Here is a 14042-nt window from a genome sequence, read left to right on the forward strand (position 1 = left end):
GGCTTCCTCTTATCATGTAAAATTGAATAAGAATAAAACTAATGTTCTTTGGCTAGGCTCTCTTTTCCCAGCATCCTTCAATAACAAACTGGCTATTCATGAGAATAAATATAGTGAATTCAGCGCTGACGTTTATTTCTATTTAAGGCAATGAAAAACCAGATTCATTCCCTTATTAGCAAACTGTTCTATAAAATTAAATTGTTGTTGCAGCATGTTAGAATTGTATTTATTTATTTTTACAGATCACTATAGGATTATTGTATAAGCATTGACTTTATTTCAGCTGAATTACTTTAATTTGCTCTATGTAGGCTGTACTGAAAAACTCTTGAAACATTTACAAACGGCTGAAAATATGGTGGCCAGGCCTATCAGGAGCCAAGAAATTTGTGAGGGCTGTGCCATTGTTGAGAGAACTACACTGGTTTCCAGTGAAAGCCAGTGTATTGTTCAATATAAGATCAATGATATTTAGGATTTTGTTTGCTTTAGTGCCCAGTTATGACTAAACTGATATTTCCTTTCTTAGGTAGCTCTTATAAAATACAAAAACTGGTTAAGTCCTAAAGTGACATCAGTGAAAGGAATGAAATCTAATATTTAGTTCTATATATCCTTACTAAACTGCATTAACTTGGAATTCTCTTCCTTCTCTCATGAAATCAAATTCATTATATGGGATCCTATAAGAAATTAAACTTTAAATATTTTTTTGTACATTAGACTTATTTTCATTGTTTCGGGGGGGGGGGGGGGGTGGGGGGGAGGGGTTGGTTTTATGTTTGCTATTGTAGCGCCTAGTAATGGCTAACTTTATTTGTATAATTAGCACTAAACTATGTTTAGATAGTAGTGGAATATAAGGATTGTGTTGAGGAATGCCCCCAAATTGCTGTGTAAAATTCACAGCTACCACGCAGTGAAATCAATTTCAGCTTTTTACCACAGTTTTAGTAAAATGACCCTTCATTTGGTAACATAATGGCAGATTTCAAAAGTTTGTCCTTGAACCAACGAGAGATGGAACTACTTTGCCTCAGGTACAAGCAGATTGTGAGCCGTTTAGGGACAGAGAAATACCTAGTGTACCTGAATGCAACACACCTTGAGCTACTACTGAAAAGATGTGAGCAAAATATAGATAAATATTAGTAGCACACTAAGATCAAGCACCCAGTACAATTTTCACCACCTTTCTTAGGTAAAGAGAACCAGAGAGCTTCTGCATATAGGATAAGTGAAAGCTACCACTGTCTTCTGGGCCTTATGTTGAACATTTTAAGTAGTCAAAGACAATTAAAGTAGTAGAGTCTAATTTTGTGCTTTTGAAATCCAAGAATACTCTCTGCTATGTGAACAACAATAACTGTAAGCATCCATTATGAAAAGGGTGCCTCTGTGCAGGTCATGTTTGTTTGATTTCGTGATCCACTATCAACAGAGAAATGGGGCGATGATGGGGCTAAGTATTTGGTAATATGACTCCAGTTTATCATATGGAGGACTCTTTGTGCTAAGATTGTAATTTTGTGGCATTCCTAGAGAGTAACTGCCAGCATGTCACTGTTACAAGTCTAAAGTGCTAACTGCTGATTTTCTTTCTTTCTATAATAATGATTTAGTTTTCTTTGTTTAATATAGGCATTTCAGTAGGACTATGGAGGAGCTTGTTCATGATCTGGTATCTGCCCTGGAAGAAAGTTCTGAACAAGCCAGGGGATGCTTTGCTGATACTGGAGATCATTCCCGCAGTGTCTCCTGCCTCCTGAAACGCCAGGCAAGAAAACGCAGGGGAAGAAAACGACGATCAGACAACATCCACCATCCCTGGGAAACTGGTCACTGCTTAAGTGAGGGCTCAGATTCTAGTTTGGAGGAGCCAAGCAAAGACTACCGAGAAACTAACAGCAATAACAAGAAAGACCACAGTGATTCTGATGACCAGTTACTGGTTGCAAAACGCAGGCCTTCCTCAAATATAAATAATATGCGAATCAAAAGACCCTTATGGCATGAACCTGATCTGACTATTGACAACCTAGGGAGCAGGACATTGCGTAGGAGAAGGAAGGTAAAACGAATGGCAATAGATCCACCAGCAGAGGTTACAAATTCACTAACATTGACCCAGCAGAGCAATAGCAGAGATCAAACCATGAACAATGATAATAGATACTATCAACATCTGGAGGTTTCCAAGAGCAAAATCAAAAAACGAAAAATTGCTGCAATGAGACATGGACCTGAGATGCCAGATGAGGGGGTGGTGGTAGAAACTGAAGAAATGAACCAGACAAATAAAGACAAAATGGAATATGAGGAACAAAAAGGCTCAGATGAGAATATGAGTGACAGGTGCTTTATTCATTGTTTTCAACACTATAGCAAAAGTTTGAAATTGTTTCTATAGGTGTGAAGAATATAATATTATGATCAGTCCTGGTTATTCTGATTTATAAACATTTCTTTGTTACTGGTTGTGTAGATTAAAGTTTTCTGGAGTAAGTCGGACAAGGTAATAATAACAGGAAACACAATTTTCTTTCTGACAAAATAATTTCTTTCTCCTTTATACTTCTACTATGAACCTTTATATACAACTATTTGGGAATTCACCCCTCCACCACCCTGTTTTTATCTCTTTCTCCAAATATACAGAGCATTATAGTGAGTGCCTTTTGGATAGGGATCATAAACCAGGATACCTTCTGGAACCTTGCAACCATGGGTCCTGAATCTGACTACTAGGTGTCACTCTTAAGAAAGGACTACTAGCCCTCACATTTATAGGCTGCCTCGGCAGAAACCCTAGCCCAACTGATCCAGGGATAAAAAGCCCTTTTTGGAGACTGAACTGGGCCTTTTACATAACTATATACATAACACTTACACCTGGGCCAGCCCTAGAAGAGAATACTTTAATTGTATTATCATAGAGTAATGCAGGAATTTTTGAGTCTTGTGCTATGTTGGATTGCAAATCATTGGCAGCGGAATGGGGTAGGCACTGGGGCCATGGCCCTACCAATATTTTGCCCAACACTGATTTTGCCCCTAAGCTTTGTGTTTGCTGATGCTGAGATTGGTTTGTTGGGACCCTGCAACCTAAAAACTGTTCTGTGACCCCTGTTGCAAATGTTTGAGTCACCTTTTCTAAAATAAGTATTTAGGATTTTTTGTTTTTGTTTACTTGTTTTTGTGAAGGAGGTGTCCCCCAGTTTTAGTGTCAATCTTTGTCAGCCTGCTAAATGTCCAGTACAGTTTAACAGTTCTCAAGATCATTCAGGTTAAGTGTTTCCATCTTTTTCAAAATGTCCATACATTCGTCTAAATAAATGACTTGAAAGTTGGCTTAAAGTTTAGAAAGATTGAGTTTTTGATAGAAAATGAAATGTGATCACGTGGAGGGGCATAATCGAAAGGGACGCCTAAGGTTTGCTGAGGATGTCCTCGCAAAACGTCCCGGTGGAGGGGTAGGGAAACCCGTATTATTGAAACAAGATGGACGTCCATCTTTCGTTTCAATAATACGGTTGGGGATGCCCAAATCTTGACATTTAGGTCGTCCTTAGAGATGGTCGTCCCTAAACTTGGTCGTTTCTGATTTTCGGCTGTAATGGAAACCAAGTACGCCCATTTCAGAAACGACCAAATGCACAAGCCCTTTGGTCATTGAAGGAGCCAGCATTCATAGTGCACTGGTCCCCCTGACATGCCAGGACGCCAACTGGGCACCCTAGGGGGCACTGCAGTGGACTTCATAAATTGCTCCCAGGTACATAGCTCCATTACCTTGTGTGCTGAGCCCCCCAAACCCACTCCCCACAACTGTACACCACTACCATAGCCCTAAGGGGTGAAGGGGGGCACCTACATGTGGATACAGTGGGTTTGTGGTGGGTTTTGGAGGGCTCACATGTACTACCAGAAGTATAACAAATGGGGGGGGGGGGCTGGGTCCACCTGCCTGAAGTGCACTGCAAACACTAAAACTGCTCCAGGGACCTGCATACTGCTATGATGGACCTGAGTATGACATATGAGGCTGGCACAAAATATTTTTAAAGATGTTTTTTGAGGGTGGGAGGGGGTTAGTGACCAATGGGGGGAGTAAGCGGAAGTTTGGGCACCTTTTGTAGCTTGTTCATAAGAAAAACAGGACTAGGTAAAGTTGTCCAAGTGCTCGTCAGGGATGCCCTTTTTTTTCCATTATGGGTCGAGGATGCCCCTGTTTTAAGCACGCCTAAGTCCAGCCTTTGCTACGCCTCCGACACCCCTGTGAGCTTTAATCGTCCCCACGACGGAAAGCAGTTGGGGACGCCCAAAATCGGCTTTCGATTATGCCAATTTGTGCGAACCTGTGAGAAGAACACCCATCTTCCGATTTGTGTCGAAAGATGGGCGTCCTCTTTTGAAAATGAGCCTGAAAGTGTCGTAATATGAAGTTGTAGGCTAGAAGAATCACAGGAAACTCGAGGAGACACTTGTTTAGTGAAAGGGTGTTGGATGTTTGACAGAGGTGGTAGGATCTAAAACTGTGACAGAATTAAAGCATGCTTGGGGTGAAAGGCAATTGTAGGACCAAGATCAAGATTTCTGTAGTATTTAAGCAAACCACTTTAATCCCTCAAGAGAAGATGGAAAAAAGGGAGCGATAATGAGAAAAAAAGGTATATGTAAAGGGAAATTGACAGGGCAACACTGCAGGCCAAGAGACCGCTGAATAAGAAAGCTACAACTTGTCTGATACTGGACAGGTAGAAATGAACAGGTTGGCCATTGCCAGTTGCTGTCAAATAAGGCTCTGGAGACTTAGGTGGCCGAATAGGGTAAGTGCCTTGCTAGCTTTGGTAGCTTTTATATTTTTATAAATTGTCAGTGGTAAAATATGAGGTGGGGAGAATTTGAGTATTAGATTAAGTATAGGAACTTGTATGCTCATCTACCCAGGATGGTAGAGGACCAAAAAGGAATAAAACCTGTTTTGATGTTTTACTGTACAAGTTGTTATGGCTGACAATTGAATATATCCTTGAAGTACATGTAGACTGGACTGACTAGATGTGCCAGATGAGTTTATCTACTGTCTTCTACTATGTTACTGTATACATTTTGCAGTAGTAGAGAAATTCACATGTTCTCTAATGGAAAATATTATTTTGGAAACATTTTAAAGCAGCTGACTTTAATTCTCATATAGCAGTTGTGGTTGTTAAAGTTTAAATTACAGCAGGTTTTGTATTAGATTAGAAATTAAACTACACATGGAGTAATTTTATAAGGAGTTCCACCTACCCTACGGTGGCTCAGTCTCTGTGAGGGAGTGATCCTGTGGGAACCCAGCCACATTCCACCTACTCAGTCACAGGCTGGTATAAGGGATTGTGTCATAAGGGTTGTTCATTGGCTTGATTAAGATAAGAAACAGAGAAAATGGTGACCAAAAGGTCCATCCAGTTTGTCTATTTCTCATGCAGTATCACAGGGACTGCTCTCTCAGGCTTTACCCTCATACCATTATAGCCAGTGTTCTACTGCTTATCCTATGATTTCTTGAATTCTTATACTGTTTTTTTGTTCTTCACTGTCATTGTTGGGACAAATTTCCATTCCTTTTTTACCCTTTCTATGAAGGAATGTTTTTTCTTTTGTTACTCCTAAATTTATCTGTGTTACACAAAAGAGGTGATAACTTCAAACCCAGTGGTAACCCACAGAACAATGAGAATGCGTCCAACTGCACTACAGTGAGATCTGTCAGATACATAATGTTCTTGGCCATAACAATACTTCTAACTCCCACCCCTTTCACCCTATGTTTTTCTGCTAACACTCTTTCTCATGTTATTATTTCTTTGGCTCTTGTCACTGTCTGAATCATGTTATTTTCCTACTTGAAGAGTCTTATAAATGACCATCCTGAGATCTTTCTTCTGTTTGTTGCCCATTAGTATCTCCTCCACTATTAATTGCTGCTGCTTTGTATTTCTGGTATCCCCAAAGACATGACTTGACCAATCAATCCATTTTGTATTTAATTTGAGTTGTCAGGTTTTCCAGATCTCCAGTATTTTAAAATCACACCTCCCAGTTTTTTTTTTTCTGCTGTTGTCTGGAATGTCTGGTTTATTGTACAAGTCTGTTGGCTTTAGTATGTCAGAGTTAACTCTGGGCAAGGGAACTAGTAGTTTAGTCTGGATTCTCTGGAGCATTCATACATTAACTACAGAGAAGTCTATGGTGAGCATAGGAGCCAACTTTTCAAAATTATTGGGGGTGCTAAGCCCATGAAAATGACCCCTCCATGGACACATACAAGGCATTTTCTCAATATTGGGACAACTCAGAGTAGACAACTACATTCCCTGGAGGAGATCCAACAAATAGCCATAGTAATGTTTCAGTCTAACCTTTTGGGGTCCTGTTTACTAAGCCGTGCTATAGGTATGCTAGCGCACCTTGGTAAACAGGACCCTTACTGTTGTAGGCTTGTAAAGTATTGAACACTGAATGAGTATGCTATTGAAACTGAAATTCCAGAACCCTCGACACTACAGACATAGTGCTGAGCATGAATAAAGGCAAAGCTACCCATTAGAGGCAAAGCGCTTCAAAGGAAAGATGGGAAGGGAGAAATTGTATCATATCCCCTATCCATCTAAGACCTTTATTATGCCAGTGCTGGAACATAGCAGAGTCTATATCTGGCTAAAATCCAGATTTCCAATAAAAGGCAAGAGAAGTGATAATGAAGGGATGCCTCCAGCTTATGACACAATCTCCTCTAGCAGCTTTTCATATATTTCCACACCACATGTCTAGTAAACTGGTCTCTAAGATGCATAGATTTAGCATGTAATAGATGGAATGTTCTAACTCAACCAGTGTATAATGAGAGATGTGCATAAACCACTCTGAGAAACCGAAGTCCATAGGCTAAATTATAAATCTGCAAAACCTTCAGTCTCTGCCCTTCCTTCCCCTTGGGCAGCATTAGTGTTTGTAGTGATATTCTGGGATGGGAGCCCATGCATAAAAACCTGTTAAGAGCAGCATAAAGCACTTGTGAATCCCGGAATCTTACAAAAGAGGTAGAGATTTGCAGAACATAAAGCCATCTTGGAATTAACTTACTATATAAAAATATTCAACCTGAAACTGATATTTTTGGGGCCCTCCACACTGTCAATCGTTCAAGTGTAGCTTTTAGGACAGGTGTCAAATTGGTTCTATATAAATCCTCAGTATGGGCCACCACATACCTCGGAGCATCGTTCACCTCTTTCAGAGGAACATTATCCCATGCCTTTGCAATAGAGATGTGTAAAGGCAAAGCTTCAACGTTTTGAGACGCTAAGCTTAAATCCTGAAAAAGAGCCAAAATCTGAAAATAATTGTAGTACTCTCAGGAAAGACCAAGTGGGATCAGTAAACAATAAATAGTAAAATATCACCAGCAAACGCTAAAGCCCTTTCTCACTGACATCCCAGAAATGGAAATAAACCCCTTTAGTCTAGCCAGAAGGTATTCCAAGAAAAATAGAATGTGGACAAAGAGCAACTCTGCCATGTGCAGAAAAGGAGACATGGCGTATTTTCAAAGCACTTAGACTTACAAAGTTGCATAGCAATCTATGGAACTTTGTAAGTCTAGGTGCTTTGAAAATGAGCCCCATTGCCACACCACTCACCAGGATTGCTGCAATCAGACCAGTGTAGAGAATCTAAATGAAAGTCTTTAAAAATCCCTGAAAGCCCATTTGCTCCATTAAAAGATAAAGCCATTCAACATGGTTGAAAGCTATTTCTGAATCAAAGCTGGTAACAATCTCTGATGACAACATTCTGTAGCCCAAAGCAACTTTCTAATATTGACTATTGCTTGAAGCCCTTTTACAAAACCTACCTGCTCCTCTTCTACCAGTCTGGGCAGTCTGATTTTAGTAAGATTTGACCAAAAGCTTACTGGGATTATTTCAATACTTATACTGTATAATTAATTTTTATGAAATTGAATATGTTTCATATTCAAAACATTTTTATTTGTAAGAGTAGGAAAATGTTGTTATTGACTCTTTACTGTAGAGAGGCTAAGTTCTTATTTCTTGTGCTGACATAGGGCCAGAGTCCATATATGGTGCCTGTGGCGAAGTGGTGACTTTTCCAGCATGTGAATTATAAGAATATTTCATAAAGTGTATTTCTCTAATTTGGCCAGCAGGTGGTGCATGTTTTATGTTTAAAGCTGTTACAGAGAAATGACTGTTCTTCTTTAGTTTAACACAAAGAGGAAGTAACCTGCAGTGATGTGGCCAGCTGCTTTTGGCCCAGGAGCTCAAGTTCAATCTGGTAATACTGGATTTTTTCTGCAGTCTCAGTTTGGAAGTATAGAGAGAAAGACCTCTTTACTGAGAACCTGTGAGCAGTTATTTTCTTTATCCTATGAGCAGCTATATTTCGTGTACTTCCCAGGCACTATCCAGGTGGTGATTAGATAGTTTTATAATTTATCCTTATTCTGTTGTTACCTGTTATTTGCCTGTTGTTCTCAATCTGTTTTCATAGTTCACTGTTCAATATTTTTTATTGACTTTGCTTGTTTGACTGACTAAGAATCCTGGTGGTTTGTGTTTTGTGTCTGTGACTACTCGCTAGGAACTGTGGGACCACTGGGAGTGTAGCCCTAGTAACCTAGAAATTACAAGGGATACCTTTAGAGTGGGGGACTCGCTCAGAAGCGGTTGGGACCCACTCGGTGGGAGAAGGTGCTACTGTAGAGCACATACCCAGGTGCAGGCAGACCTGAGCTGTCCTGGGGATAGATCCTTTAAGTGGTCGCAGGGTTAGCCCCAGGCGGGTGGCTAGGCGTTTCGTGACAGTGCCTAAAAAATCCACGCAGTAAAGATTTCTGCCTAAACATATTTTGTAAGTGGTACCTAGGTGTAGGCATGATATATAGAATATGCTTAGGCAGAAATCCTAGCACCTAAAGCTACACGTGTCCATTTAGGCCAATGAAACATGACCTAATTCCCTGCACGTAGATTTGCGCGCACTGGACCATATTCTATAACTGTGCGTGTACATTTTGGAATGCCCACAAAACACCCATTTCCCTGCTTATAGCCACACCCCTTTTGAATTGCACACAGAATTTAGGCATAGTTCATTACAGAATACGCTTAGCGAGTTGTGTGCGTAAATTGTAATTATTGCCAATTAGTGCTCATTATTGCTTAAGTGCTGCTATCAATGTTGATTAGCTTGATAAGCCAATTAAGTTACGTGCGTTGTTATAGAATATGCCTAGATTTCGTCGCAGATGTCTAGGCACACTGTATAGAATCTAGATGGGTGGGGTAGTCTATAACAGGTGGCATATTTTATATTTTGTAACGTTCAGAGGGCTAAAACGTGTTCGTGCATGTGTTCATGCTCTCTGGAATATAAGGTGATACCTTTTTAATTGGACTAACTTAGGGGTTCTCTTTTACTAAGCTGCGGTAGCATTTTTAGCTCACTGTAGAAATCAGCTGGCATAAACGCTGAGACTCTCATTATATTCCTATGAGTGACTCGGCATTTACTGCCAGCTCTTTTCTACCGCAAGCTAAAAGCACTACCACGGCTTAGTAAAAGATCCCCTTATTACCTGTAGAAGGTGGTTTTGGCCTCCTAAAGCTAGTCAAAAGATTTATTTAGCCCTATAAAAAGGTATTGCCTTATTTTTCCATTTTTTCTTTTCTTTATATTTATTAACTTTTAAAGTAGATTAACACAGCTACCACATTTCTTCGTCCTAAATTTAAAAATAAAAATCTTTCTTCTACCTTTTCTGTCTGACCATTTCATTTTTTTTCTAATTGTGTCAATCATGACTTACTTCTTGCCACACTGTCCTCATTTGGGTTCCAGGGCTCTGTCCTCTCCTGGTTCCCCTCTCTGCTGTCTCTCTAGCCCATTCAGTAATGCCTGCCTTTCTCCCCACCATCTTTTAATATTGCCCTGTCTTTCTCCTAATCTAACTTTGCCCTGTTCTGTCTCTTCTCATCCAGTCTTGCCCCATTTTCTCTCTCTACCCTCCCATCCTCCGCCTTCATGTAGCACAATTTTCCTCCTTCCAAGTTTTTTTTATTTACTATCCTGCCCTTTGCTATCCTGCCCTTTGAAAGATCTTCAGGGTCATTTACAATTTAAAATAACATACATTGTTTACTGCATCTTGTTCTACAAAACAATGACAGGAATGGACTAAAAAGGCAAAAGAAGGTAGAAATCCATTCATGATAGAGCAGCATCCTCCCCTGGATCTGCACTAATAGACAACCAATGAAGGAGCACAGGTACAACAGGAGGGAGGAGAAGCAGTGGGTCTGCAGCCCGGGAAGGTTACGGTTGGCCTCCCCTAGCCTATGGGTTCCCCCCTATCTCAGTAATGACTAAAATGGCAGCTTCCAAATAAACCTCCATGCGTTCTTCAGTCCCTCTGACTCTCCCCCATCCCCCAGCTTTTTTTTTTTTTGCCTGCACGTGATACTTACATTTTAAACACTTCTGTTTAAAATATTCCTAGTATCACACTGATGCTCTCATTGTCTCTCTCTCCCATCCCCCCCCCCCCCAGCCTTCATCTGTTCTCTCTCTTATGTGTACCACCCCCCTGCCTTCACCTGTCTCTTTCCCCACACCTGGCTTCAGCAAGTCATCTGACGGGATCTCTGCTTTCCTGCCGTGAGTATGCTAAGCTCTTTGAGAAAGATTTCTTCCCTGCTGTTACTGGTCTAACCACGAGGCTGAGCTGTGTTGCACCAGACGTTGAGGTTGGTCTCTCAAGATTTGAAACCACAGGAACAGCCTTGCCTTCCAGTGCCGCATGGCTCAAGCTCGTAGTTAAGAGTAGTCATGGCGGGGAAGCAGGGATTCCCTCAGAAGACTTCACAAAGTTTCTGTGGGCCAGGGAAATGATATTGGGCTGAGTTCTAGCCCACGGACCATGGGTTTGGACTAGCATGGTCTATAATATCCCTTCTAATAACAGTCTTTGCAGCCTCCCAGAAAATAAGAGGTTTATGGATATACCAAGAATTATTGTCACAATAATTTCTGCCACTTGCTTCTTAGATATTTCTGAAAAGCCACATTTCTATAAAGGTAATTCGGGAATCTCCATCTAGGAACCTCCCTCTTCTCTCTGACCCATCTAATAAACTATGCTCAGAAATAAACAATGGACCTATATTTGCATTGACTGTCTTTGGAAACAGATCATTGAACACAAAAATAAAATCTATATGAGACCGGTTGATTTTTAAAACCATTTAACTAGCCAGGAATGGCTCCTGGCTGGTTAAATGGCACATAAGTGCCTATCCGGCAATATTCAGCAGAGATAGCCGGCTATCTCCTGCTAAATATTGTTGGTTAGCACTTGGTGGATAGCTGGTTATATTGTGTGATATATTAGGCTATCCGTCGATATTCAGCGCATCACCAGCTACGTTTGGAGCCAAATTAGGCTACCAAAATAGCATGAATATCTTTGGCCGGTTTAAATTTAACCGGCCAGTGCTGAATATCGGCATGGCCAGTTATATTTTAACCAGCCAAAATACACCCGGCTATACAGTGCCGGTCACCAGAAACGGCCCAGCATTAAATATCTGGGCTAAGTGCCGACTGCCAGAGGCAGCCTGGCAACTCCTGCAGTCTGAATGTCAGCCCCATAGAGTTGTGTGCCCTAGAGATATAAGTTTAGTCTTTCTCATTTGAGTGAAGTAATCGCCAAGGATGTACAGTGCCTAGGCTATGCATAAATAGCCCCATCCCTTATCAGTTCTACGGGTAGTCCCATTCGTATCTAAGTCAGACTCTAGTATAGTGTTAAAATCCCTGCTAAATAAGTGGTGTATCTCTCAAGGATGCAAAAATGGGTAGCAATGTTCTCAAAAACTTGGTGACCAACATTAGGTTCATAAATAGAGGCAATAGTAACCTTTGTCCCATTGAAATGCCCATGCACCACTACATATCATCCTTCAGGACCTTGGAGAAATTTCAGTTTAAAGTCTATGATATATAGCAACCCCTGCTTTTTTCTTAGAGGGTGAAAAATAACAGTGGCCCACCCAAGAGGACTTCAGATTCTGTTGCTGTAGTATGGAGATGGTTTCTTGTAGACAAGTTACTCCAGCTTTGAATCTTTTCAATGTTTGCATATTGGGAAGAATAATCCAGAACATAGTTATTTGATGCTAGGTTCCACCTTAAGAGTTGGCACCCAAGAAAAAGATCTAGGTGTTATCGTGAACAATATGCTGAAATCTTCTGTCTAGTGTGTGAAGGCGACCAAAAAAGCAAGGAAAGGGTTAGGAAATAAGACAACGAATATAAATATAATGTCTCTGTATCGCTCCATGGTGTGACCACACCATTTGTATTGTATGCAATTCTGGTCTCTGTATCTTAAAAGAGATATAGCAGAATTAGAAAAGGTTCAAAGAAGGGAGACCAAAATGATTAAAGGGATAGAACCTTTATATGAGGAAAGGTTTGAGGTTAGGATTCTTTAGCATGGAAAAGCGACAGCTGAGGGGAAAATAAGAGGTCTACAAACTACTTAGTGGTGTAGAACGGGTAAACATAAATCAAACATTTTTTTTATACGCTTTCAAAAAATACAAAGACTAGGGGACACTCAAGGAATTTCCATAGTACTACTTTTAAAACAAACAGGAAGAAATATTTTTTCACTCAACAAATGCTTAAGCTCTGGAACTCGTTGCCAGAGGATGTGGTATCAGCAGTGAGCGTATCTGGGTTTTGTGAAGTAACAGTATGGGGGGTCTTTTACTAATGCTTAACTCAAGATATCTGCAGCAGGGCCCATAGGAATAAAATGGACACTGCTGCAGATAACTTGAGCTAAGCTTTAGTAAAAGACCTCTTATGTTTTAAGCCTGTAAAATGTATTGGATGTTTTTCATTATGTTCTAAAGTGTATTTCTCCTATTTGGCCAGCAGATGGTGCATGTTTATGCATAAAGCTGTTATAGAGGACTGACTTCTCTTTCATTTAGTTGACACACAGATAATAGGAAGGGTCTGTAGTGATGTAACCAGTTTTTATTGCAAACTTGACTGTTCTGGGCTCTAATTGGCCAGTTGTTTGAAATTACCCAGCAGATGCTGGCTGTTGTTTCAGCCCAGAAGGAAAGAGAGACAGATCTCTTAGCTGAGGCTCTGTAAACAATTCTATATCCTGACTTTCCCAGATACTGTTTAGACAGTATATAGATGTTTAGTTAGTGTTATAATTGATTCATATTTCATTTACCTGTTATTGTTTGCTAATTGCACATTATTCTCACATTGGAACAATGAAAAAAACAACACATTTGTTTGTTCTGTTGGTCAGGACTGATAAAGAATCCTGGTAGTTTGTGTGTTGGGTCTGTGAGTGCTTTCTGGGAACTGTGGGACCACTGGGAGTGTGGCCCCCAGTAACCTAGAAATCAGTGGGGATAATTGGAGAGTGGGAGACTTGCCCAGAGGCGCTTGTGACCCAGTCGGTGGGAGGAGGGTGCTAGTGTAGAGCATAAGCGACAGGTTCAGGCAGACCTGAGCTGAGCTGTGCTGGGCATGGACTCTCTGAGGGCTAGATGCACTAATCAATCGTTAGAGCCCTTCCCTTACCAATTCCCTTAGAGAATCGATAAGGAACAGCCATGCATCAAGGAATAGGAATGCAAATGAGCTGCTCGTTGTAGCTCATTTGTATTCTCTATTCCATCGTTAAACAGTCAGCCAATCGGCCGGTGGAGCATGCGCAGAGCAGCCAAGCGTTATGCTGGCTGCTCTGCGCATGCCAAGGACATCCTTTGTGGACGTCCTTCACTATAAAAAAAAAAACTCCCTCTAAAAAGACGTTCTTTTTACAGTCCTACAAGCTAATGTACAGTTCAGAGGCAAGAAAATAAAAACTAACCTGACGATACGGAGGAGCCTTCCAGCCCAGAAAATCGGGACATGAGAGGACACAA

At 40.7% G+C, this 14042-nt stretch overlaps 1 protein-coding gene across 1 annotated transcript in view; it reads left to right on the forward strand.

The window, feature by feature from the left end:
• The window catches only part of GPATCH2 (G-patch domain containing 2), a 335139-nt gene that overhangs the window by 18232 nt on the left and 302865 nt on the right, over positions 1–14042 (forward strand). The window contains exon 2 of the mRNA XM_030196023.1: positions 1645–2358. Coding sequence (XP_030051883.1) covers positions 1645–2358 — 714 coding nt within the window. The remainder of the gene's footprint in view (positions 1–1644; positions 2359–14042) is intronic.

The sequence above is a fragment of the Microcaecilia unicolor genome, chromosome 3 (genome assembly GCF_901765095.1).
Source record: "Microcaecilia unicolor chromosome 3, aMicUni1.1, whole genome shotgun sequence".
Taxonomy (NCBI): Eukaryota; Metazoa; Chordata; class Amphibia; order Gymnophiona; family Siphonopidae; genus Microcaecilia; species Microcaecilia unicolor.